This window comes from Ostrinia furnacalis, unplaced genomic scaffold (genome assembly GCF_004193835.3).
Source record: "Ostrinia furnacalis isolate ACB-3 unplaced genomic scaffold, ASM419383v2 OfSCF7013, whole genome shotgun sequence".
NCBI lineage: Eukaryota > Metazoa > Arthropoda > Insecta > Lepidoptera > Crambidae > Ostrinia > Ostrinia furnacalis.
Genome location: NW_021137252.1, coordinates 639,550 through 653,866, shown reverse-complemented (window position 1 = coordinate 653,866; position 14,317 = coordinate 639,550). Strand labels below are relative to the sequence as shown.

The following is a 14,317-nucleotide window of genomic DNA, read 5'->3' as shown; positions in this document are numbered from 1 at the left end:
GTGATGGAGGGATTGATTAGCTTGATTGCAGAATGAGCATGATGGGGAGGTGATCATGTTCATCCGGTGGAGATGTTCATTAAATCGGCCATGTCCAATTCTTAATCTTGATATGTAAGAATAAAACTTTCTGTTCTTATAGGTTCCTTTTGTAAACCAGGGCTTTCCTATTCCATGGTTAATCTGGTGGTACCATTTTCCTTTAGTTTGAATACTTTCTTGCCAATGGTCTAGCCATTTTTTCTTCATTAATTCTTTTAAAAGGGTTGAACAGTCTGTATATGATATTTTGATCTTCTTAACAGGTACTACATCTGATGTGTTTGTTATAAGCTTAGCTAAAGTGTCTGCCTCTTCATTGCCCACCACGCCCACATGTGAAGGTGTCCAGAAAAGAATAATATCTCTGCCCATGTTACATAGTTTGTGATATTTTTCTTTTATTTGAAAAATAATATAGTTTGTTTTTGCGTTATGACACGGGTTCGACAAAGCTTCTAAAACACTCATGCTGTCGGTAACTATTATCCATTTTTCAATGTTTGAATGCTCAATGTACTCCAGAGCAGCCAGCACTGCGCATGCCTCGGCAGTATAAATACTTGCTGCAGATGGTAATTTTATCCCATGACCAATCTTGACATTTAGGTCATAAAATGCCATAGAAACCTTATCTTCGGTTTTTGAGAGAAACCTTCAGTTGTGGTGTCTTTGCGGAAGAATCTGCGAACGCTGATAATCTTCTTGCTACTGCTCAACATGGTAAAGATTTTTTTGTTATTGTACTTTATAGGCACATTTCGAATTATCCCCGTGGTTTCGGTGGATGAAGCTGGAATGCTGGCTTTGAACTGATTATCACTTAAGAAGGTTTTATTATTCAGTAGTGCATTGGCTAGACCTGGCTTTTCAAAGTAGACTCCTATTTTGTACTTGTTGAGTGCTTTCAAATACTTAACGCCTTTATTGTACCTTCTCAGAACGTTGGAAAGAGATAATAAATCTCTGGTACCAATGGGCCTCTGGCTATCAGCTGACTCTATGAAGACTACGAATTCAAAAGCTGCAGAGTCCTCTGGGTATAACCTGGTGTAGTCAGTAACATAATACGGAACAAGAACACTTCCCTGACCATCCTCCACCTCGGAATCTGATGAACTAGTATCGCCGTTGCTGCGATCGCCCGGATCCAAATCGGTGACCTCCACTTTTTTCCTTTTTTTACTACCCCTCCCCATCGTCTTAATAAACTTTCCTAACAACAAAAATCTAACAGATTTAGTTTTATTAATTTAAAACTTTCGGAAGCGCGCCTTGCCACTTCGAAGTTTCCCCTGATTTTCTTGATAGGTACAAGAAGAATTTCTAAACGAAACTACCGTTCCGTTCTACGAAGATATTTTTTTTTGTATCTTGTAGGTACTGGGTGCTGAAGATTATGGACTATGGATGGATATTGGAGACGTCATAAGAGTTTAAAATTTTAATATAACTCAGGCACGGATTTAGGGGGGGGGGGACAAACCGGGGCGCTGCCTGGCCTAGGCATGCTCCGGGTGGCAGCGTAAAGGAGGAGGCAAATTGAATGAAAATGGTTTTAACAAAGCGCCAATGAAGTGCACGTTATTCTAATTCATGAAATTTTTTGGTTCCTATTTAGATTTAAAAATAATTCATGACTACATCCACAATAATCAATTAGCTAAATACAATAATCATTATCATTTCAGCCTACTCACACAAGAAGTTCTAGTTCTGAGGTGGTACATTAATTTTTAGAATAGATTTTAAAATATAATATGTTTCAATCATAATTTTGTAAATAAAATAAATTAGATGTGGTGAAGTGTGTGTCAAGGTAGTAAATAAAACAAAAAACATTGTTGTTTGGTTATTTGTATTTATTTCAGTTGGTTTACCAATAATAATGCTGGGTAATAATAACACTATTCAATGTATAAAGCCCATAAAATCCAAATTTTGTATACAATACATTGTAAAATTTTGACATTGTCATAAAATACATGTTGACAAAAAATAAATGCACTTAGTAGCGCCTTCTACATGGCAACATTTGCTAATATTTTTGGCAAAAACCTTACTATATTACTATACCGAAATAATAATTGCACAATGCCTTGTATTACAGTTATTCGCACTTTTATTAAAATCCGAAAACATAATTGAGGTACAATGCCAGCCAATTTATTATTTCTTTGTAAACAAAAATAAATAAGTTTTAAACTCGAAAAAATAAAGTTTTTTGAATTAAATTATTAATTTACAACGACATAGTTACGTACAATAACCGAAAGCACATGACTATCGTATAAAAAGTAATTTGGGGCCCGATTAGCTTAATTTTTAATAAAAAATAAACTCTTGCCACTGATTTGAAAACTTTTCTGTTATCAAATTCATATTTTTATCATCTTTTTCATTAAAAATGTATAGGTACGGACAAAATAAATGCTGGCAAGAGTGGCAGTTTTATTTTACTGAGCAATTCATAAGTCCCTCACTCCGGTCCCGTAGTTTGCGCCACCTGCTCTGTTCAAGGCATCTTTGAATTGGTCAATGTCTATTTCAGCTTGGCTTTCCAACTGCAACTCGACTGCAAAATTCTGTAACAATTAATATTAAAATTATTTTAATAAAGTTATGACCAAAAATTCATAAAGCTAGGAGAGATCACCACGGTCGACTGGTAGATAGCGCTGTCTTTATGTTCACTGTTCATTTAACTAGAAGATAATTTATATTAGTCAATTTTATTATAATTGACTTATTAATAATTATTAAAGAAATCGCAAAATAAATCTCTATATGGTCATGGCCAATAATAGTTTTTAGTAAAGTTCCTACCAATAGATTTGAAATAAATGCTAGAAGCTTAGTTAAATGAATAAAATACATGTTCGACGTTATGAAACCGCACGTTGAACGTGACATCTGTGGTGACATCGATGACATTAAAGCGCGGGAAACCAAACGTCAAAATAATCGGATCGTCAAAAATCAACGGTGTTCACGTAAATAAATGAAAATTGGGAGTGTTTTAGAAGCAAAACATGGAAGAATTGGGCAGTAGAGTGCCTTGTCGAGAGGACCAACTAAACGATTTGTTGCATTTCTTCGGCGAGTACGATGAGCCGCTCCCTTGTTCATTGTATATCAGCGGAAGTATGGGCACTGGTAAGAGTTTGTGTATTACATCTGTGCTGCGTTATTTGGGCTACAAACATGTTATTGTTGATTGTATTGAGTGCTACTCGGCCAAAATAATGTACGAAACTATACTTAACTCTTTGGAAGACGACGAGATTGAAACGAAATGCGAGTCGATAATGGATTTTACAAACGCTCTGAATCGTATTGGACATAACCTAGTACAGTACCAGCCTATTGTTTTAGTGTTTGACAGAGCTGAACGGCTAAGAAACATGGATGAAAGTGTGATATCGGCTCTTTTGCGCCTCCGTGAACTTTGTAACCTCAACATCTGCACTGTATTTGTTACTCATTTAGTCTATGACAATTTCTATTTCAAAATGGGCGTTCGCGAGCCTCTTAAAATGTACTTTCCCAATTACAACAAAGAAGAACTCTTTAAAATTATATTTCTACACCAAAAGTCTTTTGTGAGGCATGTTTTGAGCAACGCTGATGTTGACAATGAGATCAGAATTGAACTAGAAAGGCCTGAACTATTTGCAAACTTTCTAAATGCATTTCTAAGCGTTTTCTATAGACCGTGTCGAGACTTGATTGAGTTGCAACATATGGCTAGAGTCAACTTTGTAAAATACTGTGAGCCGATCATAAGGAATGAAATCCAAGCACAAGATTTATCAAAACTGTGGCGCCACATATCCCCAATATTGAAGACCAGTTTAGAACTCTTGTATTTGCGGATAAGTACCAGTAAGTCACATAAACCATCGCCTGGTAAAGAAAATAGTGACTCAATAGAATCTCAGAGCTACAACTTTGAAAACACTTTAAAGGAAGAACTAACTTCGACTAAAACATTTGCACAGAGCTTTGAGCTGCCATACTATGCTAAATATTTGTTAATAGCTGCATACTTGGCAAGTTACAACCCTCCGAAAGAAGACAAGAGACTGTTTATGAAATACCATGGAAAGCAGCGAAAAAGATTGCAACAAGTCAAAGCGAAGGCAAAAATTAATGAGAAATTGAATACCCAGCTTGGGCCCAAAGTGTTTACATTGGACCGGTTGCTGGCAATATTTTATGCTATTTTAGAGGAAAAGATTGGTCTCACAAGTAACTTGCTAGCGCAGATTGCTACTTTGGTGGAACTCAAACTAATTGCTGGAAGCAAGGAAATTGATTTGGATTCAGCTAAATATAAATGCATAGTGGGTTATGATTTTATAACAGCTGTGGCTCAAACTGTTGGTTTTAATGTACGAAAATATCTTTACGATTTTATGTGATGTTTAGATTTTCTAGATTTTAAGGTTTTTTTATTTATTTGTAATTTTACTTTTTACCTAAATACAAGTATTATCATGCTACATTATGTTTATTTTCGGAGTCAATTCTATTTTTTTTTTCTACATAGCAACTTTAACAATTTTTCACCACTCTTTAAGATAAATCAAAGTACTGGAGTGTGAGTTAAACGTTAAAATTCAGATGACTGATATACTTACAGAGATAATATCCTTGATGATGGCTTTGTCGGTGGACATCTTGGCCCGGTTGATGACTGAAACGTTGGGCCCTACCCAAGTGACGAACATGAATTTCTTACGTTTTGACATTTCGTCGCCCATCTGCAACCTGTAAGAAATGAAAATACAAATGGTTATTATTCCAGAAATTTAAAAAGACCAATTTGAAGATATTTATATTGATGGCAAATAATATTGTTTCAAGATTTGGTACTAAACCTATTTCATTCATAACACCAATACCTCATTTACGAGGTACCGATCAACGAAATTTATACAGGGGGCGTCCCCCACGGTTCCAGACCCGAACCAATTTAGTAAATTCCTCCTTCTAAATCTATATGAACTTAGCTATGTTAGCTTCAAGGTTATTCTAATTCCCAACCAGCATGGCTATGTAGAAAAAAGTCTTATTAATAGCGCATCTGTTCGATTCTGTCCTCTATACTTTTTGCCAGCCATATGCGGCCCAAACATACTTTGCGATTCTAGATCATCCAAGAGCTTTGCAGCTTGACGGTCGATAGACCCTAAAGAATATGACGCTATTAAACATGGGCGCGCCACAAAAAAAAATGGAAGTTGAAGAGTTCGAAGTTTAGGGTAAATTAAATAATTTCCTTACCTAAGGTAACCAAACGCACGGTCGTCGTCTGAGAACTGTGTACGGAACTCTGTGAAGTCGCTGCCCCTCGCTGAGCATACAATGCGTGCTCCGTCGAACTTGAACACAGCCCTGGGAAACAAAATTAATCAGAATAAAGTACGGGACAGAAATTAAAGATACGATAAGCAGTGGCGGCGTAGCACCCCAGAATGGCCTGGTCTGGTGCCCCCCAGTGCCCGTGCCCGTCTTACAGATAAATAAAAAATTGCATCTGTAAGCCAATAATATTAAGTGTCATTAAAAAAAAACACAAAAATGAAAAGTAATGACCAAAAAACTTAAAAAGAAATTAATGAATTTTAGTTTTTGTCAAAAAAAAACAGTTTTGCAGGGCACGTTTTTGGGGGCATTATTTTCGTCGATAAAATCGCCTTAAATTATCGCTAGCCCTATCCCAAACACACTATACTTCAGAAAAGAATAGCTGTGATCTAGCTTGAGTTTTCGTAAGTAAATAATAAATCTGCCCCTTACAGACGACATATTATTTAAATGTGTGGCATGGGCTGATTAAATAAGAAAACCCAATCACTATAAGCACCCATTCCATTTCATAAAAGATTGAGCCATTGTCAATGGGATAAAGACGGGGTCGGGTAATCGGGTTATCTAACTGACAACAGCTTATATTGAGAACATGTTCTCTAGGCCGTTAGCCAGGCATTTAAAATTCAAATAGCTATCACATCTAACGGAATTTCGCCTGACCATTCCGGCGAACCGAATCGACGCCATAACATATTATGTTATTGATCTCCCGCAACAAATAGACCATTAATATTTGAAATGACCTCACCATTCTGTGGGAGTAGCGTCGGACCTCACGTCCTCGTACGCTGAGCGGATCGTGTCCCGATCCAAACCGGTCGTCATGGTTACCTGTAAAAAAATAATCAGCTATAGAACCGTATGCGTTTGCGCAGCTTTTAATAAGACTGCCGCTTTGGGACAGTAAGTGTTTGGGGAAAAAGTAAACAAAATTAATTATATTGAACGTATGTAAAGCCACAGATAATATAAGGCAGGTAAAACTATGTTTACTCAGATAACAAAATAGTAATTTGTATTGTAGGATCTATTTAGCGTTAGCTTGGAGTACTAACTACTTGATCACTTGTTTGGTGGACAGAATTAGACATGAAAGTCGTAAGTTTGAATACCAAGCAATCCACACTACAATGTTTCAAACATAGAGATCGGTAGAAATCACTGTGAGTCACTCTTACGCATCTTCGACGCGTCTCGCGCGTGCTCATTAGATTCGGTAGCTCGGCTTAATCGAATAAGTGGCGGTTACAAGCAACCACTGTGTCAACAAATTGTTCGGTTATTAAACTAAATCGACAGTTACCAGATTTCTTTGAAATAAATTCTTCTAGGGTGATCCGCATCGCTGATTGCCATTACATTATTTTGTTGTGTAAGCATTTAGTGTTATACAATTCTTGCTTAATGCTGAACGACGGATAATTCCAGATTAATTATTAATTTTATACAATAATCAGTAAGTATAATTTGTTTTAACGTAAAGAACACAACTAGCTACTGTAACACTAGAAATCAGTTTTGAGTAAATACGCGATAATAGAGCGAATAATTTTATGAAAATTAGGTGAAGTAGTGCCATCCATTAATCTAACTAATGAAAAGAAAATTAATCTAAATCCTCAAAAATCGTTTTGATTCTTTTTCTGCGAATAGAGCAAATACTTAATGGTTAATAATGAAACAGTGTCGCCACACTTAATTATAACCAAATACAAAAACCCATTCCAAGCATAAAAGTAACCAATTATCGCCCGTATTTTGTAACTGGGCGTGAGAATACGGATCCGTTAAACAATTTATACATTTTCAAGCGTGAAATTATTTGAGAGAATTTCAGTTTCCCCTGGAATTTCACACAAAAAGTTAATTAAGTAATATTTGTATTCTCTTTATTAAAACAGTTTACATAAATACATCAGTTTATATAAAATAGTATAACTTAATTTAATAATTAGGCAAACAAGCCGGTAAGTATAGTTTAATTATACACAGTAACTCCTACTAATAGTAGGGAATTTAGTGCAATGATTTGTATGGAGACCCCTCCACTTTGGTATAGAAGGCTCATTTTTGCAACAGTGTTTCTTTGGGTGCTCCTGAGTGGATTTCCGTCGGTAGACATCGGGATACATATGACCTGAAAGCTACATTTATCAGGATTATAAAAAAAAACATTGTATGGTACTTTTTTCGCAAAAAGTAGGTGAAAAAAATTTTTTCTTCAGGACACAGCGGGCGAATTTTATTACGCATCGGAAAAAAATATTTATTTTATCCATGAATTCATACTATTTGGTTCATAAGCAAGCAAGAATTATTATTTTAGAATTTATTTAGAGTTTCTGGCACATCAATCTACCATGATTTGTATTTTTTCGTCAATTGATTTTGAACTCTATGTGTGAGACATAAGGTTGAAAATAATTTAAATACATTTTAATATTGAAAATATCATAAGAAGAAAGCACTAAATAAAGAACTTTAATTTGTCTAAACGTCTTAATGATTATTATTATTTTAATTGACACTTTTATTTGTACATACTATTGTACCAGTGATTTAACGGAAAGGTAAGTGTGAGGAAAATAAGGTTTCACAATCATAGTACGGGAGATATTTTTAGCACAAAGGTTACGGCTGTGACCTTTTTAGTTGTTTTTTTCAGACAGCACCAGCTTCTGCACTACTTCTTGCACTTACATCTCACCATTTCCAGGCAAGCCTCGGCAGCTACGGGCCAACCGGTCCATGTAGGCTCCATCTTGCTATCGACTCTGGTCCACCCCCAACCAGTCGGGTAAAGGGAAGACTGAGTCGGTTGCTTGCAACTAATCCTATACGCGAACCCCTTGGATTGATCTAATAAGTAAGTGGATAGATCTTGAACAAGGGACGACTAGAAAAGAGGACCAAAATCCCAACAGAACAGCCTAATCTGGTTTACTGATAGCTCAAAGATGCAGTAGCGGCGTAGGGGGGGGGCCAAGCATCAGAGGGTGACACATGTCGCACAGATAAGTACTCACTGGCGCATCTGCATAGCAAGTCTGCGGTCTATGTCATTGTCTTTCAATCTTGGAATCGGTAGGTAACCCCAAAATCGTGGGGGTTACCAGGGGGTGCCTTAGGACTTACGCCGCCACTGTAAAGATGGCCTTGGGAACGGGAACGGGCGTCTACTGTAAACACTTCGAACATAGTGAACGCTTAAGGAGGTTTGCTACAGTGTTTCAAGCTGAATTCTACGCTATAATATGTGTGCACTAAAGAACAGGGGTGTAAAAAACGCAATATTTACATCCTGATCCACAGCCAGGCAGCACTCAAACAAAAAGCCATCGCCTCAGTGAAGGTTGAGTCTAGAATTATTCTAGATGCAATCTTAAAGATGAACAAACTCGGAAGGCATGAAAGTGTCCCTGATGTGGGATACCTGGACATACACGGATCAAATGCAATGGGAGAGCCGACAGTCTAGCGAAACTAGGGTCAGAGGCGATACCTATTGGGTCAGAACTGATACTTACCTTTATCTAACGGCATACCTCATGGCCATAATATGGCCATATCCAAGAAGCACAGTGCTGAATGGGAAAGCTCCAACGATATAAGATAAGCCTCTCCAAATCATTCCTAAAGGGAAACACAGGGTCATGGAGAAAACTCATTAAGCATTAAGGTATCTAAGCCCAAGCAATTACTGGTACGCAAACTGGGCATTATGGAACGAACCACATGTCCCACAAAATGGGCCTAACAACAGAAGACAGCTCTCGAGCATGTGGAATACATGTGGGGTCCATGAATCAATACTGTAAGGATGGGTCTGCTTGGGTCAGCATATCCGGCATCAGAAGACTTAGAAGGCTTTCACTCAGACGCTTAATTCACCTAATGGATAGGATTTTTTTGGATGATAGGGAATAAAAAATGGAGCATAAAGATCCTAATGGGTCGCTGTGGACTACGCTTAGACCTAGCTTAGCTTAGGCCCTACATAAGATAACCCAGACAGCAGCAGCAGCTTTGTATCAGCCTTGGTTACTGGCAGTATATCAAGGGATTCGCGTATAGGATCAGGTGCAAGCAACCGACTCGAGTCTTCCCTTTACCCGACTGGTTGGGGGTGGACCAGAGTCGATAGCAAGATGGAGCCTACATGGACCGGTTTGCCCGTAGCTGCCGAGGCTTGCCTGGAAATGGTGAGATGTAAGTGCAAGAAGTAGTGCAGAAGCTGGTGCTGTCTGAAAAAAACAACTAAAACGGTCACAGCCGTAACCTTTGTGCTAAAAATATCTCCCGTACTATGATTGTGAAACCTCATTTTCCTCACACTTACCTTTCCGTTAAATCACTGGTACAATAGTATGTAGAAATAAAAGTGTTAATTAAAATAATAATAATCATTAAGACGTTTAGACAAATTAAAGTTCTTTATTTAGTGCTTTCTTCTTATGATATTTTCAATATTAAAATGTATTTAAACTATTTTCAACCTTATGTCTCACACATAGAGTTCAAAATCAATTGACGAAAAAATACAAATTATGGTAGATTGATGTGCCAGCAACTCTAAATAAATTCTAAAATAATAATCCTTGCTTGCTTATGAACCAAATAGTATGAATTCATGGATAAAATAAATATTTTTTTCCGATGCGCAATAAAATTCGCCCGCTGTGTCCTGAAGAAAAAATTTTTTTCACCTACTTTTTGCGAAAAAAGTACCATACAATGTTATATTTTTATAATCCTGATAAATGTAGCTTTCAGGTCATATTTTTTTTATTAGATTATCTCCAGTGGTTTAAAAGTAAACGACGTTTATTTAAAAAAATACTTTTTGGTTTTTGTGAATTTTACTCAATATTTCAATTTTTTTGTATGAAAAGGCAAAAAGTTTGTTCTAGAAATGAATTCGCCATCCTTTAATTATCCGAAAATGATACCACACTTGCCCTAATGCCCATATTTTTGAAGATATGGGCCTTAAAGTGAAGCGCGGCGGAAGGAAACTTGCCCCCCCTCCCCCTGCTACCACAGGGGGGGCTCCCGATGTCTACCGACGGAAATCCACTCAGGAGCACCCAAAGAACCACTGTTGCGAAAATGAGCCTTCTATACCAAAGTGGAGGGGTTCTTGCACTAAATTCCCTACTATAATGCCTATGATAGTAGAGAAGAATTACATGAAGATAAAATTGTAGAACTTAGAGACTTGTCTATGGCTTTTCATTACATTGTGATTAAAATGTGCATCGTGTAAAATGCCCTAAAATATTCGACAAGACAATATGAAGCACTCACTGGGTCCTACATTAATGGCATTAAACTGTCAAGAATTTTGATTAACGACAGCGATAAATGAGAAAAGAAAGTAAAGCTATAGAAGTTGCCAACATCCGTGTCAGCGGGGCTACTCCAAAAACGATATCAGAAGTTTCGGATGTTGCCATCCCTCTCACGCAAAGCGAGATGCCAGCATGAGCGACGGTGACAGATAGACCCGAAACTACGAAAACATCGTTTCGGAATAGCCCTGCTGATATCACGTTTTGGCTGCTCGACTTCGTTAAACAGTACTTGTTCAGATTAATTACTCAAACCCACGGAAAAGGAGAGAAATGTTTGTTGTCTTAATTGGGCCTTTGCGAATGGGGTCAAGATTGTAATAGTATATCCTACGTGGCGCACTGGACTTGGCTGTCCTCCAGGGAACCCAAATCGTAAGGTATGCAGGTACCTATTTTGGATTTATGTCAAACGGGAATGAGACAAGGAATTTGAATTTTAGTAAAATGATAACATTAGACAATGATATGGACACGGCTTTATCTATAAGGCAATTTTGATAGTGCATCTTTCCTAACCATACTACTATAATACAGGAAGATCGATGAATTTTAATTTCAGTTCAACTGCTTACAACATATTTTTTTGAGTTGACTTGTACCAATTACCAAACCGCGAGTATCCAATATTATCTTCCTTTTTAATTAAATTTATTATCTTGTGAACTTAATAGAAAGAAAGAAAAAATATTTAATATGTACAAGTGTGTGAACAAACGTATAAGCTTGTTTCCAGTTCCAAATCAATATATTTGACCGAAGCCAAATAACTAGCTTCAGTCGGATTACTTAACCAAGGTACGAGCTACCTACTAATTAGTCTCACACCTCACTTCCTATTGAATATTAAACGACCAGATATAATGGAACATTTACCTTAGAAGAACACGAAAACCCCGAATGGCAAGACTCCACGTCCTGAACATCATCACTAGGCAAGGATTCGTCTTCCTTTCCTTCCTTGACTATGGCATATAACTCATCTATTCTAGTCTTCAAGACCTTAATCTCAGACCTAAGTTTTCTTCTGTCCATAGCCACTTCTTCCAGCGACACAATTTTCTCCGAAAGCTGGCCCAAAATCTTTCGCAAATCGTCCACATTTCTGGTCAAAAAGTCGAATTTTGTTATGATGCTGCTCTGGTTCTCAGTCAACTTGTTTATGTGCTCTTGAAGAGATTTAAAGTTATTGCCTTCCATGTGCAAGGTTTGGCACTCCTCGCTACCCATTTCTGTTATTATTTTTATTGTAATCGAAATAATTAATCACTGCTCATGTTACGTGTTAGTTAATTGTATAATTGCTATTTATTCTGCGATTGATTATTTCCTAATGAAGCCGAATTTGATAACAGATTTTGATGTTATTAATGTGACGTGTATGACACGTTGACAAGTTGTAGGTGATCGTGCCGTGCCAGTAACAGTTGCGGAAATAGTTTTGATTAGCGGTGAAGTGTAAAATTGAGCGCATTTTGCATTTTAATGAGGAAACAATGTTTGATTGAAATTGCATCGGTGTTGCGCAGGTCCAAATCGAAACTTTCAATAGAGCAGATCAATTAAGAAATTCCATCAGGCTGCCAGTAAAAAAGTCCGCCGTTTCCGAGAGGCTGGCGGCCAAGACCGTGCGGCACGCGGGCGCAGACCGTGAACGCTCGCAGCTTCATCTGAGATCACTTTCATTTCAGTGAAAACGCGTTGGACGTAAAAACTGGAGCAGCATTTGGTGCATGTTGCAGGCTGCGTCAAGTTATAAAAGTTGCGGGTAAAATAATTCATTCATTTTACTTTGTTGCACGTCATGCTGCCTACACTATGTGCCTACATGTCAGGTTCCAAAATACATACAACTTTTCATGGGTCACATACACTCGCTAAAATGGGTAATCAGATCGGGCACCTAGGTAACCTCATATTTTATGTCGAAGTCTCTGAAGATAAAACGATAAGAGTCATACCTACATGTGACTGACACAGAAATACGTATAGGTACGGAAACTATCTGGGGATACAGACGGAGATTAAAAGCGAACGCAAACATTTGCCCGACTAATGTCAACCCAAAGTCTTGCCTGACACACCCATCGCAATATTCTGCTGCGATAGTCACTTAACTAACCCAAATAGACTTTTATATGAAATATTCTAATTTAGGTACGTTTCAGTTACGTTACAGTTATTGTATCACGATGATTCTCAGATATTTTATTGTGCACTAGCTGACCCGGCGAACTTCGTACCGCCTTAGCGTAGAGATTTTCTTAATATTTTTTTCCGTAAGAACCATCCTTGGACTTCCACAAACATTTAAAAAAAAGAATTATCGAAATCGGTTCAGCCGTTCACACGTGATGCCGTGACAACGCGAAACGGGTTTCATTTTTATATATATAGATGAGAGCTTCAACTACATTACAATAAACGCGGCATAGGGTGGCACCATGCATAATCGATTGTCCGTGGTATTATTTACTGAATACCAGTCAGTATTTTAGTTCGAATCGGAGATTTTACGTTTCCCTCTAAAATCTGAGCATTAAAATACACTGAGTGAGGAATCTTTCAACTTCTGTCTTTCCGATTTCCTATCAACCGGTGGCTTTGGGACTAAACGTCAATCGTTGATTTCGTCATCATTTCCAAATGTATTCAACAATAATTTTAAATGTTGTTACAATTTCCTCTGACAAAATATAGAAATGCCTAATCCTACATCATTTGATTGGGCAGCTAAAAATATAATGTTTTGTAGCCTCCTTTGATCCCTTGGCTCTTTCCAGCCTTCCCTTCTTCCAATTCATCCAACTTCTGAACCCAACTGCCTCGATAATCATCTTTCGCTACTTCTTATAATCTGTACCACCCCCAAAGAAGAGTTTAGTACAACTATTTAATTCGCCACGTCTGCCCATACATAATAATTATGTTTTTACTCCGCGTGACGCTTACATGTTATTATGATTGTGTTACGGATACTTGGAAAACTTAGAAACGTTAATAGTGTTAATTTTAATCGTGATTTTAATGACTATTTTCCATATTTTAGAAGTCGTGATGTAATTGAATTGGGAGAAAGTTTAGCATTTGTTAGCCGACTTATCCACCATGAAAATTTTAATCGGTAGTTGATTTGAATTATGTTTCTTGCACAACATACAAAATATCTTAAGTTGGCAACGAATTAAATAGGTATGTAAGTAAGTAAATAATGTATCTTCAGTCCGAGCAAACTAGGCCTATTATTAAAACAATATAAATCAAAGTAGAGAGAGACTGAGATATAAAAAAAAAATGTTAACTCACCATATTTTAAATCTCGATTTAGTACGTTGCACTTTCCTTTCTTCTGTTTGAAGTAAACAATACTACTAACAATTAAATTAGTCCTGAAACTGCTCCTAAGCAGGAAAATTAATTCGTTATACAGGCCTACAGCAAACTAGAGATGTCTTGGGTATGTAGTTTCGGTTATGGATACGGTTACGGATATATTCTGTGCTATAAAATGCAAATAGTTGTCCAACTCGGTTCATTCCTCACGAATA

General features: G+C 37.2%; 2 protein-coding genes across 5 annotated transcripts in view; one reads left to right on the top strand and one right to left on the bottom strand.

The window, feature by feature from the left end:
• Nucleotides 1-1,880: 1,880 nt before the first annotated feature.
• The window catches only part of LOC114363134 (coactosin-like protein), a 32,621-nt gene continuing 20,184 nt past the window's right edge, over nucleotides 1,881-14,317 (bottom strand). Inside the window, exons 1-5 of one of the 4 annotated variants that reach the window (XM_028318772.1) lie at nucleotides 6,474-6,524; nucleotides 6,167-6,249; nucleotides 5,329-5,439; nucleotides 4,683-4,812; nucleotides 1,881-2,624 (exon numbers count right to left, since the gene is read on the bottom strand). In XM_028318772.1, the coding sequence (XP_028174573.1) occupies nucleotides 2,508-2,624; nucleotides 4,683-4,812; nucleotides 5,329-5,439; nucleotides 6,167-6,249; nucleotides 6,474-6,509 (477 nt within the window). In that variant the 5' untranslated portion in view covers nucleotides 6,510-6,524 and the 3' untranslated portion in view covers nucleotides 1,881-2,507. Of the gene's footprint in view, nucleotides 2,625-4,682; nucleotides 4,813-5,328; nucleotides 5,440-6,166; nucleotides 6,250-6,473; nucleotides 6,525-14,075; nucleotides 14,137-14,317 lie in introns of those variants that run through there. The other 3 variants (XM_028318776.1, XM_028318775.1, XM_028318773.1) reach the window with 3 other exon arrangements.
• On the top strand, nucleotides 2,906-4,550 carry Orc5 (origin recognition complex subunit 5). Its single transcript, XM_028318769.1, has one exon. The coding sequence runs from the start codon at nucleotides 3,072-3,074 to the stop codon at nucleotides 4,461-4,463; it is 1,392 nt and encodes a 463-aa protein (XP_028174570.1). The 5' UTR covers nucleotides 2,906-3,071; the 3' UTR covers nucleotides 4,464-4,550.

Excerpts from the sequence above, each read along its gene's own strand:
- Orc5 (XM_028318769.1), top strand. The coding sequence starts at position 3,072 with ATGGAAGAATTGGGCAGTAGAGTGCCTTGTCGAGAGGACCAACTAAAC.